Here is a 22,032-nt window from a genome sequence, read left to right on the forward strand (position 1 = left end):
AGAGTGGCTTAAGTGAACTGCCCACAGCCACGGCTCGTACCCACTGGAATCAGAACTGGAACCCACATCTATCTGCCAGCAGCTGTTAACCCAGCCCCAGCTCTCCAGCACTGCTTTATAAAGACCATGTAGGGAGAGAGCTCTGGTCCCTGGCTCTCCAGCCACTCAGTGTTTGAGAGAGGAGGAGGCCCTGTGTCTAAAGGTTGTGCCCTTGAGTTAGAAACTGTCCCATCCTCCTCCTCCCCCTGTACCTGCTCCGGCAGTGAGGTCACTAGGGCTCCGTGCCCAGCCCTGAGGCCTGTCCTGCAGCTTTGGCAGAAATAATCCACCTTGGTCTTCTGGCAAGTGGACCTGTCCAAAAGAACCAAGACCTTGGGGGAGAGAGGGCTCTTCCTCCCTGGCCTTCTTCCCAGAAAGTTAGGGGAAGGGAACAGATGTTCTCTACTTCCACATGGAGAAACAGAGGTACAGGGAGGCAGCCCACCACTCTGTATTGATACATGTGTGGCAGAGCTGGCGGGCCCCTCCTGGGCCCCTCTGTGAGGACCTCTGCGGGCCCGAGTTCAGCTGGGCACCACTCCCTTATGTTTTGTGTCTTCCTTCGGGAGCGTGTGTCTTGTTCGTGGTTGTCTCTCCAGAGCCTAGCCCAGGGCCTGGCACAAAGTAGGTGCTTTAATAACTGCTGGATTAAGAAATGAATGGGTTCCTCTAAGCTTCAAGTATGCTCATCTGTGAAACGGATAATGATAACACCTACTTCAGGGACTTTGTTTTAAAAGTTCAATAAGACAATGCACTGAAAGCCCTCAGCATGCAATAAACAGCAATACAAGGTGGATCTTAATTGTTATTAAAAGTGCTTTGGAAACTGTAGTGTCAAACAAGGTAGGTGACTGCCGGTCTCTGAAAGTGCCGGCTGCCTGCCAGTGTGCAGAGGTCAGAGAAGGGCGGCAGGTGGGGGCCGCAGCAGGCAGGCAGAACGGGGAGCTGTCCTTGAGCCTGTAAGAGCTGGCTGGAAGGACAGAATTTCTGAAGGCGGGTGAGGAGGGAACGGCCGACCGGAGCAAAAGCTCGGAGCTGTGCGTAGAGGTCAGAAAAGCCTGGCGCACTGGCACGGTGGAGGGGTAGTTGGACCGCAGGGCGGAAAGGCTCGCGCGGGAGACATTCCGCAGGCAGGGGCGAGCACGTAAGGAGCAGGCGCGTGGCGACGGGAAGGGTCACGCTTTTGCCCGGAGCAGGCGGAGGGCACTCGCTGCCCCCGGTGACTCTCCCCTCCACCGGGCAGTGGGGAGTGGCGGCACAGCGCAGGGTCTGGGGCCGGCTAGACCAGGCTCGCCATATGGACTCCAACTCACTCCTTATTTCCTGCGACCTTGTCAGTCCCCCTCTGAGCCCTGGACCCCTCACCTGTAAAATGAAGACCGAGATGCTTGCGCCGCGAAGAGTCGGCCAGAGCTTTCCCGGCGTGGGCATCAGCCCAAAAGTTTCCTTTCTCCTCTAGACTCTCATCTCTGTTCTGACCTCAATCTCGGGGAGGGACCAGGGGAGGGAAGATGTCCCTGGCGTGCGCCCCAGCTCAAGGGCACCGTGCCCCCAACTCTTTTCTTTTTAGATTCTGAAGAGCGCCTTGAGGCCAGGGAAGGGAGTAGGTCCTACCAGCCCGGGGCAGGGACTCGGACCCCCAGGACCCGCGCTGACGTAGGCGAGCCGGGAGCCACCGGGTGCCCCTTCCCCCTCCCCCCGGCGGGTTGGGGGATGGGCGGCCAGCCCCAGGCTAGCTAGCGCCAGCCTGGGGCTTCCTATTTCGGGAGCGGGGTGTGGGCCACGCTCCGTCACGTGATGCAAGGGCCTTTTAAAGCGGCAGCGCGGGCTGGGAGTCGCAGGTCCCGTTGCACGCGTGCTCTGTCGTCTCCTTCTCAGCCTAGCCCAGCCTCACCATGGTGGACGCCTTCGTGGGCACCTGGAAGTTAGTGGACAGCAAGAATTTCGATGACTACATGAGGTCAATCGGTGAGGGCGGCTCGGGATGCTGGGCTGGGGATGGGCTGGCCGCGTGCCGGGTCGGAGCAGGGCTCCAGCTGTGGCTACTACCCTGCACGCTTGCTGCATCCCTCCTGGTAAAAGTTGGGGAACCCGGGGATGCGGAGAAGGTGGCAGCCTGCGCTAGGGCATGCGAGGCCTGTTGGGAGGGGTCTCTCCCAGTTCCGCGCCCGCCACACGGCACGCGGCATGCGGGATCTTGGTTCCCCGACCAGGGATGGAACCCCTGCCGCCTGCAGTGGAAGCGCAGAGTCCTAACCATTGGACCGTCAGGGAATTCCGGGGAGGGGGCTTTCATGTTCTGAACTTGGCAAGAGGGATTCCCAGGCAAGGAGGCTCAAGGAGGCAGCTGTGTCGGTCGATGTGGGGGCAGGGAGGCGCTTTCGGGGAAGAAAGGCTTCTGATCTGGAGGTAGGGGGCGGGTTTGGATAAAACGGGAGGGGAGGGAGGAAAAGAAGAGGAGCATGGGTGGTTTAGGAACTGGAGACTGAACAGTGAAAGGGAGCAGATTGATGGGAAGTGTCCTATGGCCTAAAGTAGGGAATCCCCAGGAGAAAGAAGATGGAAGGGGGAACAGCCCTGAACAGGATATGAGGAGCTGAGACAGGGGCCTGCACAGTTAGCAACAACCCCTGCCCCTCTACGTTGGGTTAGTTAGGGTAAAGGATTGTAGCTGGAGGGTGCCCTCTTTCTCACCAACCAGCCTAGTGGTAGGGTAGGGCAAGAGGCCCCATCACCAGCTGCAACCCAAGGATAACTGCTCATTGGGGAGGTGTCTGGTGGAGGGGTACAGCAAAGGGGCCTGGAGCAAAGCCAAGACCTGGTAAAGGCAGGGAGGGTCTTTGGTCTAGGAGGCTGTGGTGCTGGGATGGGGGAGAATGAAGATTCAAAGAATCCTGCAGAGGAGGACTTTGGAGGTCCCTGTGCCTTGGTTCAACAGATGAAGAAGCCAAGACCCAGACAGAGTAGAAACTTGTCAAATCAATTCCACAGCAGAGCTGATATGAAAACCTAGATTTCTAGATCGGCAACCCAGAGCAGTTCCCATTATGGACCCCGGGGGTGGGAGTGGTAAGAACTGCTTAACTTAGCATTGACCTCAGCCCTTCCCCTTCTAATATGGGCTAGACAAAGAGGGTGATATCCTTTCTCTGGAATCCCCAGCTATGAGATTATCCTAGTCCCCCAGGCTAGGATAGGGAAAACTGGAATGTTGTTCATGATTGAGCTAGGTTCCATGCCTTCCTCCCAGGGAAGGGGGGCTGGATTACCCAAAGAAGGGGTGGGGGGTCCACTCCAGGCACCTCCCACCTGTTCCTGACCCCTGAAATAAGGACCACAAGTGTTGGCTTTTAAGGCCAAAGTGCTCAACTGCCTCTACTCTATGCTGAGCATTATGCCCAATGATTCCAGGAAGGTAGTAATTCTTGGAGAAGTAGGGGACCCTGGGCAGCTGTTGGGGAAGGTGGAATGCCCAGCTAGTTCCTCTCCCAAGTGTCTCCCAGCAGCCATTAGAACTGAAGACCTGGGTCCCTGAAGTGAGTCGTGCCGTCCTTACCACCCTTGCTCCCTTATTTTGCCCCAACCTGGGTTAGGGGGCTGAGAATCCAACTAGCCTGCTTGTTGTACACATGGAAAAAATGAGATACCCATGGGGGGGAAAAGACCTTCCTTAGCTCTCAGTAAATAGCTTCAGCTTCGTTTCTAAGTAGAACCCATCTCTTCGCGAGACTCCTAATTCTGTAACTTTCTCTTAGCTGAGTCTCTCACCCACTCCACAATGCCTTCCTTCCTCAAACGCTCCACACCTCTGGGTAGGTCCTAAGTAAACAGAGCCCCTTGTGCAGTGACAAGGCCCTGCTCTGTGCTGGGGGGTGAGATTGACCTGACTCACTCTGATAACAGGGGGCAAGACGAAGTCCCTCAGTAGCCAGGCAGGGTGGGCCAGCAGCAGCACAGCTGCCTGTGCCCCTCTTGTTTTAAACCAAGAGTTCTCAGAGGACAAAGAGGCCCAGCCTAGTTAGTACCAGTGATCTCAGGCACACTTGGTGGCCGTAGGGCACAGATGAAGTACATGCTGGGAGGCAGGATGGCCCAGGAGGAAGAGTGAACAGTTTGAGAGCCTAAATTCAAATCTAGGTCAACCACTTACCCTTTGACTTTGGGCAAAAGTCACTTCACTCTCCAAGCCTTATTTGTAAATTGGGGATAATAAAACCCACCATTCAGGTCTGTAATAAACATTAAGTAAAACAACCCATATAGCCAGGCACATCTGGAGACTTTCCACCCACCACCTCACCTCAGCCTCTGCCCTTGGAGGACAGCTCAGCAGAGGCTGCTGGGAGCAGACGGGGAGGTTGGAGGCAAAAGGACAGATCTCAGGAAAGCCACAACCTGCAGGGCTCTTTCTTCCACACTCTCTTGCAGCACTCAGGGAAGCCATGCTTGGGTCAGGAGGGGAGTTCCCACAGAGCCTTAGACCAGGAGACCTGGATTGGAGTCCTGACTGCCTACCACTTTAGGCCTCTCCTAAATCTGCACACTGAGACAAACACTCCCTTTTGCCTACCTCCTAGATCATGGTTAAGGGGCTTTGAAAATGTCTTTGTTACCATATGTGGGGGACAAGAGCACCAGTGCATCTCAGGGTAAAAACTTTCAAAGGTGGAAAATTCTTGTCCATAGGCTCTGGAAGGCAAAGTCCACATTTACTTCTTTCTCCCTCAGCCTGTGCCTTGAAAGCTGCTCAGGTGCCCTGGAAGGGAGCCTTGCGCTCCAGCCTTTATAGATGAGCAGTACAGTGAGCTGTGCAGTTGAACATTCTGGATTTGAATTCCAGATTTTTGACCCTGGGCTTCAACTCATTCTCAGTTTTTGCATCTGTAAAATAGAGATAATAGCATCAATCCTTCGGGGAGACTGGAAGGACTGAATGAGATTACACGTGTAGTTTTTACCATACAGAAAGCACTTAATAGTAGCTTATTCTAATCTCAGCTCTGCCACTGACTTGCTGTGAGACATGCCTGTCCATTAAGTTTCTCATCTGTCTAATGGGATCAGTAATGTCTCTTCACCACACAGAGCTAACGGGAAGACAATTAACAAACAGCCATGCAAAGTCTTTGAAAGTTCTCACCCTTCTTTTCCCCCTTCCCCACATCCAGGCCTAAGAGTTGGTCATTGAGCTCCTTGTACCCTGCCTCTCGCTCCAGCTCATACTCATACCCTTCCCTCTGCCCTCAGGTGTGGGTTTTGCTAACAGGCAGATGGCCAACATGACCAAGCCTACCACAATCATCGAAGTGAACGGGGACACAATCACCATAAAAACACACAGCACCTTTAAGAACACGGAGATCAGCTTCAAGCTAGGAGTGGAGTTCGATGAGACAACAGCAGATGACAGGAAGGTCAAGGTGAGTCGAGGAAGGGTCCATGGGGAATGGAAGGCCCTGAAGGGGAATAGGGTGGCGCCCTATTATTGCACCTTGAGGGGTAGGCTATCATGGGGGATTGAAGTGGCAAATGAGGTCCGTAACGCCTGTGCAGTGCTGGGATGTCCCAAGTGCTAAATGCATGTTAGTCCTATCTTGTTCTCCTCCCTCCCATCTTGGGAAGCATCTACCTGTTGCCTCTGGGAGTGGGCAGCACAGAGCCAGGATAGTCTGACCTCACTGTCTATGCCAGCTCCAGCTGGGTGACCTTGTGCATGGCATGCAACAGCTCTGGCTTACTTTCCCCTTCCATAGATGGGGGGAGTTATGTGGACATGGCTGTGACCTCAGGTGCTTTAGGAACAATGCCCAGAAGTCAAGGTCCTCCACTGAAAGGTCATCCTGGCCTTCAGGAGCCAAGGAGACAGCTGGGGACAAGAGGTTGAGGCCTACTCAGATGCTTTCTCTTCTCCAGCCTCCACCTCCAGGGCTTGGCCAGTGACCCTGAGAAACCATTTCCAATGCTGCCAGCCTACAGGCAGGAAAAGCTGGATGGAGCTCTTGTGTGGATATTCTGGATGGAGCGTTGTCTTTGGTGTGTTTGTAGTGTCTTCTCACCAAGCCTTAGCCCCTCTCCTTCTGGGGAGGGAGAGTACATCTGCCCCCAGTCTCAGGACTTGTCACCCGGTGGTGGCTGTCTTGGCAGCTTGCCTCAGGCCTCCCAGCCACTGAGCCAGGCATGGAAGAGAGAGAACTAAGGGGTTTTGCCTTCAACAGGGTGTACCTATAGCAGTACCTTTCCACCAGACCGTTCCATTCAGCTCCTCAGCTGTTTCTTCTTCCTCACAGCTGCTCCCAAGGATAGGAGAGGGTCTAATCTCCTCCCTGTGGAGGAAGCTGGAGCCCAGCCCAGGATCATACAGGAAGCTGGCAGCAGAGATGGGATGGTACCCAAAGATGGCAGCCTACCTTGGAGAGAGGTGCCTGCCCTACCACATGCCTTTACCTCCTTGAACTAGCCTACCTTCTTGAAGGGCAAGAATCCCAGTTAAACACAACAGTAGTTCTCTGGGATGCCTAGGCTAAACATAACCTGCTCTGAATGGACAAAAAGCTAGGGGAATGAGAATGAGGAGGAAGGTGGTGGTAAGGGTGCACACCCACCGACCCACTGGCCCCAAGCACATACACACAGCCTTTGCAGACTCTTCTGCTGAACCCTGGTCAGTCAGGGTACCCTAGCCTGGCTTAGAGCCCCCAAATTTCTAAAGAGAGACCTGGGAGAGTTGCCAAATGAGAGCCAGCTGATGCAGGCTGGCAGCACCCAGAAGATTGAGTGGACATTTGACCAGGGCTGTGGAACACTCCAAGGGCCCGCAGTCCCAGGACCTGGCAGTTGCTGCCCACTTGTCAGCCGAAGGGGGTCACTTGATATGGACCAAGAGGAGTAGGAATACGGGGCAGGGTCCAATTTTCCAATACCTCCCGTCCCCAAGGGTCTTTTAGACATTATGTGTGATCACCACTTGGCCGGAGAGTCTCAGGATTACTCCTCCTCAACAGCCTTTCCCAGGGATTAGGCTGGTACCCCCACTCTGTATCTTAGTGGGACTGGGCTGTGGGCATCACCTAGAGTATGGGATAAGTGCCCATCCTGAAGGCTGGTGGCACTTCTCAGAGCCAGGCTGTTCCTCTCCACTGTACTGTCTGCCTCTCCCTACTCGCCCAACAGCTGAAGGCCCCTCCCCCGGCCAAGCAGCAGTGGTGAACTAGACATCCTATGGGGCTAAGTTGGAGGTGGGCTGCCTGATCTCTGATCCTAGCACCGTCAGTAGTTTGGGTTAGAGGCTGGGTCCTTTGTGGCCCCAGTGACCAGACCCCTTCCTGCCCCTCAATCCTAGCTCAGATCTCAGCTCAGGCCTCTACCCTCTTCCCACAGTCCATTGTGACGCTGGATGGAGGCAAACTCGTCCACATGCAGAAGTGGAACGGACAAGAGACAACACTTGTGCGGGAAGTAGTTGCTGGGAAGCTCATCCTGGTAAGATGGATAACTCTGGAGCCTCACCCAATTGGTTTCTACTGCCCCTTCAGCCAAGCCTATTGTGAAAAGCCATCAAGGTCATCAGTGGGACCAATGGAAGCTGGAACAATGGAGGGTGGAGGCAGGCCTGGGTGGTATTAGGTAGGAATTTTCTATGTAGTGGCTTTGGACTTGCACAAGCCTCGGTTTAAATCGCAGCTTATAGGGTGCATGACTTTGGACAAGTCACCTTCTCCAAGTCCAACTGTAAAGTGGGTGTTAATAACACCAACCTTGTAGGGCTGCTGGGAAGTCTGAAGGAGACAGTGGATGTAGAGCACAAAGCATCACTGGTGTGGGACCACTACAGTAGGCACACTCCATGGCCTTAGTTTCATCCTCTGCATTGCCGCATTGCCTTGCCCCAGGGAGAGGTAGAAAGCATGGCCAAATCTGATTCCAGGCCCATAGGAGAGGCTCCCATCTCCCAAGCCTTTGGGCAGGGACAGGCTGGTGATGGGTGGGGCCCCAACTGACAGCACAGTCATTTCTACTTCATTCCAGGCTCACCTCCTCTCAGAGCTTTCCATGCCTGGCCTACTACAAGTACCTAAGGCCTGGGTTGGAAATGACAAACAAGCTGGCAGATGTCTGTTTAGGGACAAACTTAGGGACTTCACTTGAAGAATGTAGCCTTGACTGAACACCCCCAGGGGTGGAGACAGCAGCCACCCGTGATCTCTGCCTCCTTACTCTGTAGGGCCTCAGGTTTTCGCTTCAGCATCTTCACTGCAGACCTTCTTGGGTCAGTGTAACCTGCTCACTGCATTCTTGCACTTACACGGGGCAGGGGGCCCTGCAGAGTTAATAATGAGTTACCTAGCTCTGGTGGGAATGTGATATACAGTACCAAATACTCACTGGGCAATTGAGCTATGGTGAAACCATGGGCCTGGCTCTGTGATACCAGGCAGAATGTTGGGGGTTCAGGCCTCTGGCCCTGGCACTACCCTAAGTTAGGGAAAGAATGGAGAGTTGGTGGCCTAGTAAAGTCCTTTCCCAAGAGCCTCTGGACATTTTTATTCACCTGTTTGTCTACTATGTGCCAGGCACCATCTTAGGCACTAAAGATGAAGGGAGAGGAGTGGTACAAGGGAAAGAGAAACACTCTGGGATCTTGACCAAGTTACTTCCTCCCTGAAAGCTCATTTCCCCAAATCTCTACAGGAGGAATTACAATGCCTAACTTAAAGACTTGGGGGAACTCCCTGGTGGTCCAGTGGTTAGGACTTGGTACTTTCACTGCTGTGGCCCGGGTTCAATCCCTGGTTGGGGAACTAAGATCCCGCAAACCGTGTGACATGGCCAAAAAAAAAAGAAAAGAAGACTTGGTGTAAGCATTAGGAAAAAATACATGTAAAGTACCTGGCACGTAGTAGGTAGGCAGTAAATGAAAATTTTTAGCATGAAGGTAGAGGGCTCTCCCCATCAGAGTGGAGAGTATTCCCAACACCTTCTGTGTCCACACCCCTGCCCTAACCTGACTCTTGTCTTTTCTTCCAGACACTCACCCACTGCAGTGCAGTTTGCACTCGCACTTATGAGAAAGGGGCATGACCTGCCCACTCCCTCAACAACTGCTCCTCTGCCAGGTGGCTACTCCTGGACTCAGCACCAGATTGACTCATTTTTTTCCTCTGGCATTTTGTATAAATCCACCTTGATTGGGGAAATTCTCCTGGGGTCAGGTGGCACCAGCCTGGATCCAGTTATGTTCTCATTGTGTATGTTTGTTTTTTTAACTGCACCCAAAGGGTGCTCTGAGGTCAATAAAGCAGCACCTAGGCCACCCAGTTGCCTTTTTGCTTTTGGTGACATGATTCTGGGAGTCTCAGTTTGTGTGTGTGTCAGAGAGTAGGCAGAAATGACTGCCACTCAGGAAGAAGCACTGGATGAGAGACTGAAATGGACAGTCTCAGGGACAGTGATAGCTGATCACCTTACACGTACAAAAAATAAAACAGCTGTACCTACAACTTCCCTTTACACTGCCCCCTCCCTATGGCCAAATGAGCTAGTCCAACCTGGAATAATCACTCAGTGGTGGGGCTTCTGAACTGTCACCTCAGGTCCATCCTGCACTGAATGCCTTTGGGTCTGGACAGTTGCTCTTCTCTGTGGAATGCTGTGGTCTCTCTCTTTCCAGAACACAGGCTTAGGACACAGGATCCAGGCTTGTGCCAGTGGCAGTGGGAGAAAATGCCCACTGGCGAAGATGACGGCTGAGCGTCTGCCTATGTGCTAGGCCATTACTCATGGTTCAGATTCTTACTGGTTCTCTAATCAGCCCTGGGGGAGAGGTCATCTAATCATTACAGAAGTGAGGGCTTATAAGTGATCTAAGAAGGCTGTGACTTGCTAGTGCCTCTGGCACTGTACCTTAGCTGGGCCGCTCTCCAAGGTCTAAGGTAACATGTTAAATGTTTTTCTGTCACCTAATGCAGCCTCAGTGACTTTTAAGTCTGTAACTTACAGGAAGAGGGATTATACCAATAAGGACTCTCAGTAAGTTTAAAACCAAGCACACTTCCATTTAGGGCCAGGAATTTAAGCAGAGACCTGAAATGGAACCAACTGATTCACACTGTAGTAAATACAAAGTAAAGCAATGATCTTGGCTTGAGCTGTCTGGTTCAGTGATGGGGCGGAACATCACACACAAGCTCAGTCACTGCAAACAATGGTTTTCTGGCTGTGACCACTGGCTGTCACTTCTAACAGTAGAATCATGTTAGGGGGAATGGAAAAAGTGAGCACCACTTCTTACCATGTTCTCCCTAGTACTGCCAGTCTCCCTCTGCCCCTGTGTTGGATGCAGCAGAGATCACCCACCAATCAGCCCAAGGCAGGCCAACAGGGAGGGGCCAATCACTCCATTCTCCAACTACAGCCAGACTCACCTCCACAGCAGTACCTGTGGCTCTAGCCTGGACTCCTGTACAGGAGTCTGGCTCTGGCAGTGGCAGCTGGAAGAGGGTAATAGGACCTCCTGCTGAATGAAGGATGTTGGGTGAATGAATGGGTCAGCTGCAGGGGTCACTTGCAAAGGGACTGGAATGAAGAAAACAACTCATTCAGGCAGATACTTTTGATATCTCCCAAACCTGCCTGTGGCAGGAGGGGAAGCCATCTCCCATGGGAGAGAAGTCAATGGGGTGGAAGGCCATATTCTCACTACTGAGTCTTTCCAGGAGCCAGCGCTTCAAGGCACAAGGCTCCTGGTTCCTTCTCTCCACCACCCCCTCCACTCTTTCCACTCTCACTCCTTGTGCTTCTTCTTGTGCTTCTTCTTCTTTTTCTTCTTCTTTGCTGCCTTGCTGTCTTTTGACGTGTGCCTTGCCCTCTTGCCTGTATCACTCTCAGAGTCTGAGCTGTCAGAGTCAGATGACTTCTTGTCTCTATGTTTCTTTTTCTTCTTTTCCTAAAAAAAAAATAAATGAATAAAATAAAAACTCAACATTGTATGTGTATATTTGCTTTAAAAAATCATGGCCTGTAATCATTAGGGGATAACTTAATAGATTAAAAAACATTTTAATTAAAAAAACAAATTACATCTTTAAGTACTAACAAGAAAAAGTGCTCAAAATAAGCGAAAAAGGATCAAGTCATAACGCAGTATGTATTCTAGGTTCCAGGGTATGTAACATAATATATGTGTGTATGTTTATACACACACACACACACATATACATGCATACCATATGTATTATATATATTTACATATATAAATTATAATATTTAGTACATTAAATCATAATATAATATGTATATTTAACATACCTGTATATATTTAAAATACACAGAAAACAATGGAAAGGACACAAACAGTCACAAGTGTCACCTCAGGAATGAACTGCATACAGGGAAGCTGAGGTCTTCCGCTGTCCTTTTTCATTTTTTTTAAAACAAGCATTTATGACTTTCTTTCTTTCTCTTTTTTCAGCCGTGCCACGTGGATTGCGGGATCTTAGTTCCCCGACCAGGGATTGAACCCGGGCCGTGGCAGTGAAAGCGTTGAGTCCTAACCACTGGACCGCCAGAGAATTCCCTATTACTTTCATTTTTTAAAAGCACAGGATATTAAAGCTGAAAGGAGTCCTTAGAGATCACCTAGTCTGACTAGAGACAGTACTTCACATGCCCAAGAATATGAGAGTAATGCATTTAAGACTCCTGACTCCCAGTCTGGTTTCTATTAGACCCTGCTGCCAGGGAAAATAACCGCCATCAATTAATAAGGCCCCACCTGCTGCCCTTGAATATTTACCATCTCTAACTTTCGCAACCAACCTTACAAGAGTATACTGATAAAGAAAAAAGCTCAGAAAGAACTTTCTCAACACTATTCCCACCACACTACGCCACCAAATTAACAGCACAAACGCACACAAAGGCTGAGACCCTGATCCCCAGGCTTCTGTAGGGTACTTGGAGCAGTTTGTAAGCACTGAATAAACCTTTTCATTGAATTGCAAATGTGTATATTGCCTCAGTAAGGTTTCTAAGAAGGAGAGATTATGGGAGGTGAAAGTGAGAGTAGAAGAGGGCAAGGCTCCTGCTCCTCCTATTAGGCTTCCATCCAACATCCTGAGAGCTGTAAGTCTGCCTGACAGACTAGGTCTTGGGAGCTGGCTGTGAGAAATGGTGGACAAAACACAGAACCAGGTGTTAGACCCAGACTTGAGTTCTGGCTCTGCCACTTACTATTACTCTTCTGTAACCCTGGGCAAGTCATTTCACCTCACTGAGGCCTAGTCTCCTCGAATGTAAAACAGAGATAAGAATAGCACCTATGTCACATGGCGGTGAAGAGATAGTATCTGTGGCTGGAGAAGTTGAAAACCACTTGCCCCAGATCACACAGGCAGGGTTGGGATCTGCATGTAGATCATACGACTGGAAATCTCCTGAGTTTTCCTTGATTGCACGTGGCCCCTCTTCCTGTATAGTGATGGGAGGCCTCATGGTATACGGTGGTCAGAACAACAGTTTTGGAATAAGACAGAATTAAGTTCAGGGACTTCCCTGGTGGCACAGTGGTTAAGAATCCGCCTGCCAATGCAGGGGACACAGGTTCGATCCCTGGTCCAGGAAGATCCCACAGGCCGCAGAGCAGCTAAGCCCGTGCGCCACAACTATTGAGCCTGTGCTCTAGAGCCCGCGAGCCACAACTACTGAGCCCATGCGCCACAACTACTGAAGCCTGCGTGCCTAGAGCCCGTGCTCAGCAACAAGAGAAGCCACCCCAATGAGTAGCCCATGCACCGCAATGAAGAGTAGCCCCCGCTCGCCGCAACTAGAGAAAGCCCACATGCAGCAACAAAGACCCAACGCAGCCAAAAATAAATTTAAAAAATTAAAAAAAAAAAAAAAGAATTAAGGTCAAATTCCAACTCTGCCACTTACTAACTATGTGACTTAGAACAAAAGACCTAACTTTTTTTTTTTTTTTTGGCCCGCGCCGGGTGGCATGTGGGATCTTACTTGCCCAACCAGGGATCAAACCGGCACCCCCTGCATTAGAAGCACACAGTCTTAACCACTGGACCGCCAGGGAAGTCCCAAGACTTTTTTGAACCTCAGTTTTCTTTTCAGTAAATTACAAATAATAAATACCTACTTCAAAGGATGCTATGAGGACTAAACATGGTAAGTACTAACTATAGTGCCTGATACATGGTAGGAACTCAGTGGTAGCTAGAAGTATTGTATTATTCTCTTATTTCAGAGAACTCCCAGAATGTTCTGACAATCTGGCCAAGTATCTACAGCAGATGAGTCAAAGTTCTGAGAGGAGATTAAACCAAAATTCTTTCTTGGAGTCTCCAGTGGAGTATAGAGAGGGAAAGCTTCCCAGGCCCAAGTTATCAAGCTGTAGGAACCATGGCTGGGAGAAGTTGAGAGTCGGCAAATCCATGGTTTGGCTTATGGTGTTGCAGTTTCCTAGATGGCAAGATAATGGAAGTCAATCACAGGCTACATGGGCTTGGCAGCCTCACCCGTCTCTGCCCCTTAGGTAGGACAGAGTCCTGGGAAAGTAAACAAGCAGATGCAGAGTCTGGCACCAATTCCCCAAGACTGGCCCAGCCTGGATACATAAATGAGAAAGGAAAGTAATAATACTTCCTTACAAACAAATAGCACTTTAGTTTATCAAACTTTCTGCATCTCGTATCTTGTAATAATAATCTGGTAAGGTCAGAAGTCAGGAATTATTATTGCTATTTTACAGAGGTGAAAACTGCAACTCAAAGAAGTGACCAAAGACAAGACAAGAATGTTACACTTTCTAACTCAGAATTTGGCGTTATTTCCACTTTCTCAATGATACAGGCTCAGAAGGAGGAAAGAGAAAAGCAAATCACTAGAGAACCCTGGCAAGCTAGAACGTTGACTCTAGGTAGCAAGGACGACTCGGGGAGATGGCTTTCTAGACCTCCATCTTGATGTAAAAGCTCTTTTGCAACCCGAATAAAGGAAATCTAGTTCTCCAGCAGTTGGCATCATTTTCATTTTGTCTCTAACCTTGAGCTAGAGAACAAAAATTACTTCATATGTTGTAGTTCAAGAGGAAAGCTGGGAGTTGGAGTAGAGGTGAAGTTGGAAAGTCAGAGGTGAAGCTAGCTTCTGGTCCCTTGACTACATTCTGGGGAAGAGGAGCATAAGGTAAAGGGTAATGACCCAGAAGTGTGAGCTCATGGTAGACAGGCCGGAGGGGCCGGGGAAAGAAGCCATTGCTCAAAACCTCTCTCTGAGAAGCACATATCCTGTGCTACAGCAGCTAGCCCATCCACTTTCTCTATAGTTCTAAAAAAAGGTTAGCAGTGGCCCAGCGTGAGACAAAAACAAAAACTGAGAAAGGGGAGTAACAGCAGTTAACACTTACTGAGTACCTAATTTTCTAGATGCTGGGCTGGGCACTTTGCACACATACCCCATGACCTTCAAAACAAATCTATTAAGTGGGCATAATAATCTCTGTATTTTCAGGAAAGAAAATTATAACTTCAGAGAGGTTTACTGAGATAAAGTAACTTGCCCAAATGGTAGAACCTGGGTTTGACTCAGGCTGGGCCCCAAATTAGATGTTCTTTTTAGCTCTGTGTGTTAAAGCCAGCACCTAACTTAGCATTTCTAGCCCAAAGGCACTGATCTAGCCAGAAATCAAGCAAGCAAGCATTTATTCTGTTTTATTTATTCTTAAGAATTATTCTTGAGAAAGCACTGGTTATTTATTCTCTTATTCTTGAGAAATGATTGATTCTCAAGAGAGAATTTGATTCTCAAACTGATTCTCTAGGGTTAATTTTTATAAAGTAGGATAGAGGGTGATTCCTGGTTAGAATTTGCCTATAAGCACCAGTTTATCATAGCTTGGAAAGGGTAAGACCAGAGGGAGAAGGTTATTAATCAACTCACAAATATTTACTGAACTTTACTACCTATAAAGCATTTTAGAGAGCCATAGTTACATACAGTGTTGCTTAGGAGATAAGAACAGATTTTTAATAGAATTCAGACAAATACAGAGTACCTACTAGTGCAAAGCCATAGTTGCATGCAAAGTAAACACATTCAGTAGCTCAGGAGTGGTGACTGGCACCATTCCTCCAAACCTGAGCCAACCTCATCAAACAAGGGAAAGAATAACTCCCAATAACTATACAGTACATTCATTCAACAAATATTTGTTGAGTACCTTCTATGAGCCAGGAATATCTATTAACTAATTTGTCTCTTATAGTACTTGAATGACATTAGAAATCAGGGAACAGAAGCCTTCAAGGGATACACTAATCAAGGAGAAAGATTAATTAAGATACTAGGCAGTCCATGGAAGTGATGTAAGAAAAGTACAAACAACATGCCATGGACACACAAGGGAAAGAAATCAATTATGTCTGAGGAAGTTGAGGATGGCCTCATGAAGGATATGTAATGTGTCGTGCTTTTGAAGGATGAATATGACTTCGGCAGGTGGAGTAGTGGCAGTAGTGCTGACGGAAGAAGGGGACTGAGGGCCTTCCAGCCAGATGGAAGACAGAATGAAGCAAATGCTTGAAAGATCCTGTGTGGCATACTTACCTTGTACTGGATCCCATCCCTTCTTTCCTACTCAAAGACATCGGTCCAGGAATTGTCCCCTCTCTCCTGCATCAACTTGTCCTTCTTTAATGGCTCATTCCCCAAAATAAACAAATGTGCTATAATAGTTCCCATTTTGGAAAAAAACAACCCTCCTAAACAATTTTAACCAGGTTGTCAACCCACCACTCTACTGAAACAGCTCTTGTCAAAGTTACCAATGATCTCCACATGGCCAAATTTATGGTCAGTTCTTAGGCCTCATTTACTTGATCATGTGGATTACTAATACTATTTATTAACTAGCTTGCTACTTCCACTTTTGCCTTCTAACCATCTAATTTCCATACAGTAGCCAGAATAATTATCTTAAAAGATAAGTCAGATCATGTCATCCCTCTAGTAAAATGCCTAATGACATCCATCTCACTCTAAGTGAAAGCTGAAGTCCTCAGATTCTCCTATAAGGCCCTGGTTTCCTCTAACTCATTCACTTCCTCCAGCTACACTGGCCTCCTTACTGTTCCTTAAACATGCCAAGCTCATTCCCAATATCCAACTATTGTACTTGTTGAAATGTTCTCTCACCACTTATCTGAGTAGCTTGCTTTCTCACCTCCTTCAAAGATCCACTCTAATGATGCTTTATGAGAAAGGTCTGCCCTTACCATCCTATCTAGAATGGCAAGTCAGCTATCCCCTTACCCCTATTCTAGTACTCTCTAGCTCTCATTACCAAATTGATTTTTCTCCATAGCACTTTTCAGTACTTGAAATATTAGTATTATTTTATATTTATTTACTAGTTCATTGTCTGTGACTCCCATTAGAAAGTAAGTGCCATGAAGACTGGGATTTTCCTGATTTGTTCACTATTGTTGCTGCAATGACTAGAACAGAACTTGGCACACAATAGAAATTCTTTTAATGAATGAGGTTGGAGTACAGTGTGTGAGGGAAGGGACTGGTGAGAGATGATGCTGGGATGTTGGACAGATTGTGAAGAGTCTTAAAAGAACTCAGACTTTATTCCATAGAAGAAGGAGAATCCAGAAGGCTTTCGAGCAGACTACACTGGACGACTCTCTGTGCTCCAGCAGAAGAGGCCCAGGACTGGCAACCTCTCTCTCAGATAGGCACCAGAAGTTCTCTGGAGAACAGAACAGAGCCAGCACTGCAGCCAAGGGGATGACATTCCTATTTCTGTTCTTCTAAATATAGTACAGCAGAGAGTAATTATAGTAGCCACATGAAAAGAAGAAAATTATATTCTGGATCAAATATAGCTAAACTTCATTACAATAAGTCAGCAGCCTGATCCCCAAAGCAGATGCTTCCTCATAATATAGCCTGATTCAGAAAGACCCATGATGGCATATGATAAGTGAAAGAGGCTAGCAAAGCACATACCACAGGTTCATGAAAGATTATCCAGGGCTTCACTACAAAAACCTTTATTCCTATTTTATCAACCTCTTCATAGCCCATTTCCATCTGCAACACACAGCTTCCTCCTAGTTCTAATTATGTCCAACAAAAATGACTTATAATTTTCAGACACTGGGATGAAAACCGTCATGGTACTGAATAGGTATTGCATAGAATTAAACCAATACGTACTAGATTTTTGGACAAGGACATGCATTCAATTCATGTATGTTTGATAAAAAGAGGTGGGGGCTCAGGGCTAGACAGATCTCTTACTCCTGCCCCTACTCACCAGCAGCAGCAGGAGTCAGTCCCTATTACTCTCCAAACTGAGGGCAGGCCTCAATGAGTGAAGGAACCGGAGGAGTTACACATGGCACATATGATGGACTCTATCAATTCAAGTGCATGCCTATATGTGCCAGGCACTATTTGAAACAGGTGACACTCTTTCTTTATCCTGGCCATTTCCTGATTTCCCAACATGCCTAGCACCTTCTCCTGTCTTAGAGACTTTACATTAGACATTCTCTTCTACCAGACTGCAGAAAGAAGTGGGACAATGAAGCAGTCTTGTAAAGAAGCAGAGATGAGAACCCAGTAGACTGTTTTTCACTTTCTGGTTCTAATTCTGGACGGCCCAGAGCCAACTAGTGCTGGAACAGGTGTCCAAATCTGCCACTCTCGCACACTCCAAAATACCCATCTCAGGTAGAAGTTTTTACTGATAAGGAAAGCCAACCTCCTGCTGGAATCAAAGATTTAGATGGGGGAAAGAAACAGGAGGTCTGGAAACTTGATTTACGGTTGTGAACAAAAACAGATCAATAGAGAGCATATTCCTAGAGCACTTCACTTTATCAGCTCGGTGAAATACATTTAAGGAATACAAATTCACGTAAAACAAATAAATGAAACACATTTGAAAATTAAAAAAATCAATAGATAACATCAGATGATTACTAAGGGTAGCTGGTAACAGAGCAAAAACTGGCCCAAAAGTGACCTTATAAGACCTGATAAGTCAATCACCTAACACAATGCACAATAGAAAAGTATGAGGCACTCAATACATAGTTGTTGAGTAAATAAATAATTGAAGAGCTAAATGAATTAATGGTAGAAGTGTGGTATAGAAAAGAATATTGGGTTAGTAATCTGAAGAACTGGGTTCTTATTTCAGCACTATCTCTTATAGTTGTGTGACTTCAGGTGAGACAATTTCTATTAATCTCCATTTTCCTAAGGTGTAAAATGGTGGGATAATAATGCCTACTCTGGCTACCACACAGGATTGTGTAAGGATAAAACAAAATAAAAAATGAAGATATTTTGAGGCTCCCCTGGCGGTCCAGTGGTTAAGACTCCACGCTTCCACTGCAGGGGGCATGGGTTCGATCCCTGGTTGGGGAACTAAGATCCTGCATGCTGTGCAGCGTGGCCAAAAAAAAAAAGAAAAAAAAAAGAAGATATTTTATGAACTGTAAGTACTAAACAAATATAAGGCATAAAAGATAATAAAGGGATTAACGACAAGGTGAAAAGACAATGACGCTAGATGATATCTTGGTAGAAACAATGGGCATCAAGGGGGAAGTTTTTACAGTTTCAGCTCCCTGGAGCACTTTTTAATCAAAGAGGACTCATGAGTTAGAAGTTCATATACACAAAGGTACTTTAAAAATAATAAGGTATGATGATTATTACTGCCATTGTTCATCAGACCATTTCTCTACTAAGTGAAGAGCAACAGAGGGTAGGATAATGGGTTGACTAAGCAGGTCATAACGCGCCTCATACCTAGCAGATCCTTAATAATTATTTTGGCGAACTGAAATACACATCTCAAAGCAGCTTTAGAAGCAAAGCAATAACTAATTGCACCAGGTGTATCAAGCAATACAAAAAAACCAAAGACCCACAGAAGTGAGATATCCACAGAAGTGAGATATCCACAGAACCACTTCAGGAATCTGACAAATACCATTTAACCCCTAAAAGGTTAAAAGAGAATGAAAAGGGAGGGGCAAGATGGCGGAAGAGTAAGACGCGGAGATCACCTTCCTCCCCACAGATACATGAGAAATACATCTACACGTGGAACTGCTCCTACAGAACACCCACTGAACGCAGGCAGAAGACGTCAGACCTCCCAAAAGGCAAGAAAATCCCCACGTACTTGGGTAGGGCAAAAGAAAAAAGAAATAACAGAGACAAAAGAATAGGGACGGGACCTGCACCAGTGGGAGGGAGCTGTGAAGGAGGAAAGGTTTCCACACACTAGGAAGCCCCTTCGTGGGCAGAGACTGCGGGTAGCAGAGGGGGGAAGCTTCGGAGCCACGGAGGAGAGCGCAGCCACAGTGGTGCGGAGGGCAAAGCGGAGATTCCCGCACAGAGGAGCGGTGCCGACTAGCACTCACCAGCCCGAGAGGCTTGTCTGCTCAGCCGCCGGGGCGGGCGGGGCCTGGGAGCTGGGGCTCGGGCTTCGGTGCTAGCCGGGAGGGAGTCCGGGAAAAAGACTGCAGCTGCCAAAGAGGCAAGAGAATTTTTCTTGCCTCTTTGTTTCGCGGCGCGCAAGGAGAGGGGATTCAGAGCGCCGCCTAAACGAGCTCCAGAGACAGGCGCGAGCCGCGGCTATCAGCGCGGATCCCACAGCAACAGGGACGCAGAGGGAAAAACGGAGAGATTCCCGCACAGAGGCTCGGCGCCAAGCAGCACTCACCAGCCCGAGAGGCTTGTCTGCTCACCCGCCGGGGCGGGCGGGGGCTGGGAGCTGAGGCGCGGGCTTCGGTCGGATCCCAGGGAGAGGACTGGGGTTGGCTGCGTGAACACAGCCTGAAGGGTCTAGCGCACCACAACTAGCCGGGAGGGTGCACGAGAAAAAGTCTGCAGCTGCCGAAGAGGCAGGAGACTTTTTCTTGCCTCTTTGTTTCGCGGCGTGCAAGGAGAGGGGATTCAGAGCGCCACTTAAACGAACTCCAGAGACGGGCGCGAGCCGCGGCTATCAGCGCGGACCCCAGAGACGGGCATGAGACGCTAAGGCTGCTGCTGCCGCCACCAAACAGCATGTGGGCAAGCACAGGTCACCGCCCCTCCCGGGAGCCTGTGCAGCCCGCCACGGCCAGGCTCCCGTAATCCGGGGACAACTTCCCCGGGAGAGCGCACGGCGCGCCTCAGGCTGCTGCAACGTCACGCCGGCTTCTGCCGCCGCAGGCTCGCCCCGCCTCCTCCGTACCGCTCCCTCCCCCCGGCCTGACTGAGCCAGAGCCCCCGAATCAGCTGCTCCTTTAACCCCGTTCTGTCTGGGCGGGGAACAGACGCCCTCAGGGGACCTACATGCAGAGGCGGGTCCAAATCCAAAGCTGAACCCCGGGAGCTGTATGAACAAAGAAGAGAAAGGGAAATCTCTCCCAGCAGCCTCAGAAGCAGCGGATTAAAGCTCCACAAACAACTTGATGTGCCTGCATCTGTTGAATACCTGAATAGACAACGAATCATCCCAAATTTAGGAGATGGACTTTGGGAGCAGGATATATTAACTTTTCCCCTTTTCCTTTTTTTTGTGAGTGTAGATGTGTATGCTTCTGGGTGAGATTTTGTCTGTATAGCTTTGCTCTCACCGTTAGTCCTAGGGTTAGGTCCGTCCGTTTTTTTTTTTTTTTTTTGGCTTAAAAAATTTTTTTTTCCCCTAATAAATGTTTTCTTAATAATTTTTTCCTTATTTTCTATTTTTAAAAAAATTTTTAATAAGTTTTTTCATATTTTTTATTTAAAAAAATTTTTTTTCTTAATAAATTTTTTCTAAATAATTTTTTTCTTATTTTTAGTATAAAAAATTAATAAATCTATTTTTAAAAAATTAAAAAAAAATTTTTTTTCTTAATAAATTTACTCTTAATAATTTTTTTTCTTATTTTTTATTATAATTGCTTTATTTTATTTTATTTTATCCTCTTTTTTTCTTTCTTTCCATTTTTTCTCCCTTTTATTCTGAGCCGTGTGGATGAAAGGCTCTTGGTGCTCCAGCCAGGCATCAGGGCTGTGCCTCTGAGGTGGGAGAGCCAACTTCAGGACACTGGTCCACAAGAGACCTCCCAGCTCCACGTAATACCAAACGGCGAAAATCTCTCACAGATCTCCATCTCAACATCAAGACCCAGCTTCACTCAACGACCAGCAAGCTACAGTGCTGGACACCCTATGCCAAACAACTAGCAAGAGAGGAACACAGCCCCATCCATTAACAGAGAGGCTGCCTAAAATCATAATAAGGCCACAGACACCCCAAAACACACCACCAGACGTGGACGAACCCACCAGAAAGACAACATCCAGCCTCATCCACCAGAACACAGGCACTAGTTCCCTCCACCAGGAAACCTACACAACCCACTGAACCAACCTTAGCCACTGGGGACAGATACCAAAAACAACGGGAACTACGAACCTGCAGCCTGTGAAAAGGAGACCCCAAACACAGTAAGATAAGCAAAATGAGAAGACAGAAAAACACACAGCAGATGAAGGAGCAGGGTCAAAACACACCAGACCTAACAAATGAAGAGGAAATAGGTAGTCTACCTGAAAAAGAATTCAGAATAATGATAGTAAGGATGATCCAAAGTCTTGGAAATAGAATAGACAAAATGCAAGAAACATTTAACAAGGACGCAGAAGAACTAAAGAGGAACCAAGAAACGATGACAAGCACAATAAATGAAATTAAAAATACTCTAGATGGGATCAATAGCAGAATAACTGAGGCAGAAGAACGGATAAGTGACCTGGAAGATAAAATGGTGGAAATAACTACTGCAGACCAGAATAAAGAAAAAAGAATGAAAAGAACTGAGGACAGTCTCAGAGACCTCTGGGACAACATTAAACGCACCAACATTCGAATTATAGGGGTCCCAGAAGAAGAAGAGAAAAAGAAAGGGACTGAGAAAATAT

The 22,032-nt window shown here is 47.9% G+C and overlaps 2 protein-coding genes across 4 annotated transcripts in view; one reads left to right on the forward strand and one right to left on the reverse strand.

Annotated features, from left to right (window-relative positions):
- Nucleotides 1-986: 986 nt before the first annotated feature.
- On the forward strand, nt 987-9,383 carry FABP3 (fatty acid binding protein 3). 3 transcript variants are annotated; one of them, XM_061184577.1, is made up of 6 exons: nt 987-1,089; nt 1,613-1,698; nt 1,921-2,010; nt 5,290-5,462; nt 7,420-7,521; nt 9,067-9,383. In XM_061184577.1, exons 3-6 carry the CDS (start codon nt 1,938-1,940, stop codon nt 9,118-9,120), a joined length of 402 nt encoding a protein of 133 aa, XP_061040560.1. In that variant the 5' UTR covers nt 987-1,089; nt 1,613-1,698; nt 1,921-1,937; the 3' UTR covers nt 9,121-9,383. The 3 variants fall into 3 exon arrangements, with proteins under 3 accessions (XP_061040560.1, XP_061040562.1, XP_061040563.1); XM_061184579.1 differs by lacking the exon at nt 987-1,089 and adding an exon at nt 1,106-1,186; XM_061184580.1 differs by lacking the exons at nt 987-1,089; nt 1,613-1,698 and adding an exon at nt 1,109-1,186.
- Nucleotides 8,904-22,032, reverse strand: part of ZCCHC17 (zinc finger CCHC-type containing 17) — a 64,653-nt gene continuing 51,524 nt past the window's right edge. The window contains exon 8 of the mRNA XM_061184575.1: nt 8,904-10,984. Within this exon, the coding sequence (XP_061040558.1) occupies nt 10,823-10,984 (162 nt within the window). The 3' untranslated portion in view covers nt 8,904-10,822. The remainder of the gene's footprint in view (nt 10,985-22,032) is intronic.

This window comes from Eubalaena glacialis, chromosome 3 (genome assembly GCF_028564815.1).
Source record: "Eubalaena glacialis isolate mEubGla1 chromosome 3, mEubGla1.1.hap2.+ XY, whole genome shotgun sequence".
Taxonomy (NCBI): Eukaryota; Metazoa; Chordata; class Mammalia; order Artiodactyla; family Balaenidae; genus Eubalaena; species Eubalaena glacialis.

Excerpts from the sequence above, each read along its gene's own strand:
- FABP3 (XM_061184577.1), top strand. The coding sequence starts at position 1,938 with ATGGTGGACGCCTTCGTGGGCACCTGGAAGTTAGTGGACAGCAAGAAT. Across the intron at positions 5,463-7,419 it reads CAGATGACAGGAAGGTCAAG|TCCATTGTGACGCTGGATGG; the intron begins GTGAGTCGAGGA and ends CTCTTCCCACAG. Across the intron at positions 7,522-9,066 it reads TTGCTGGGAAGCTCATCCTG|ACACTCACCCACTGCAGTGC; the intron begins GTAAGATGGATA and ends CTTTTCTTCCAG.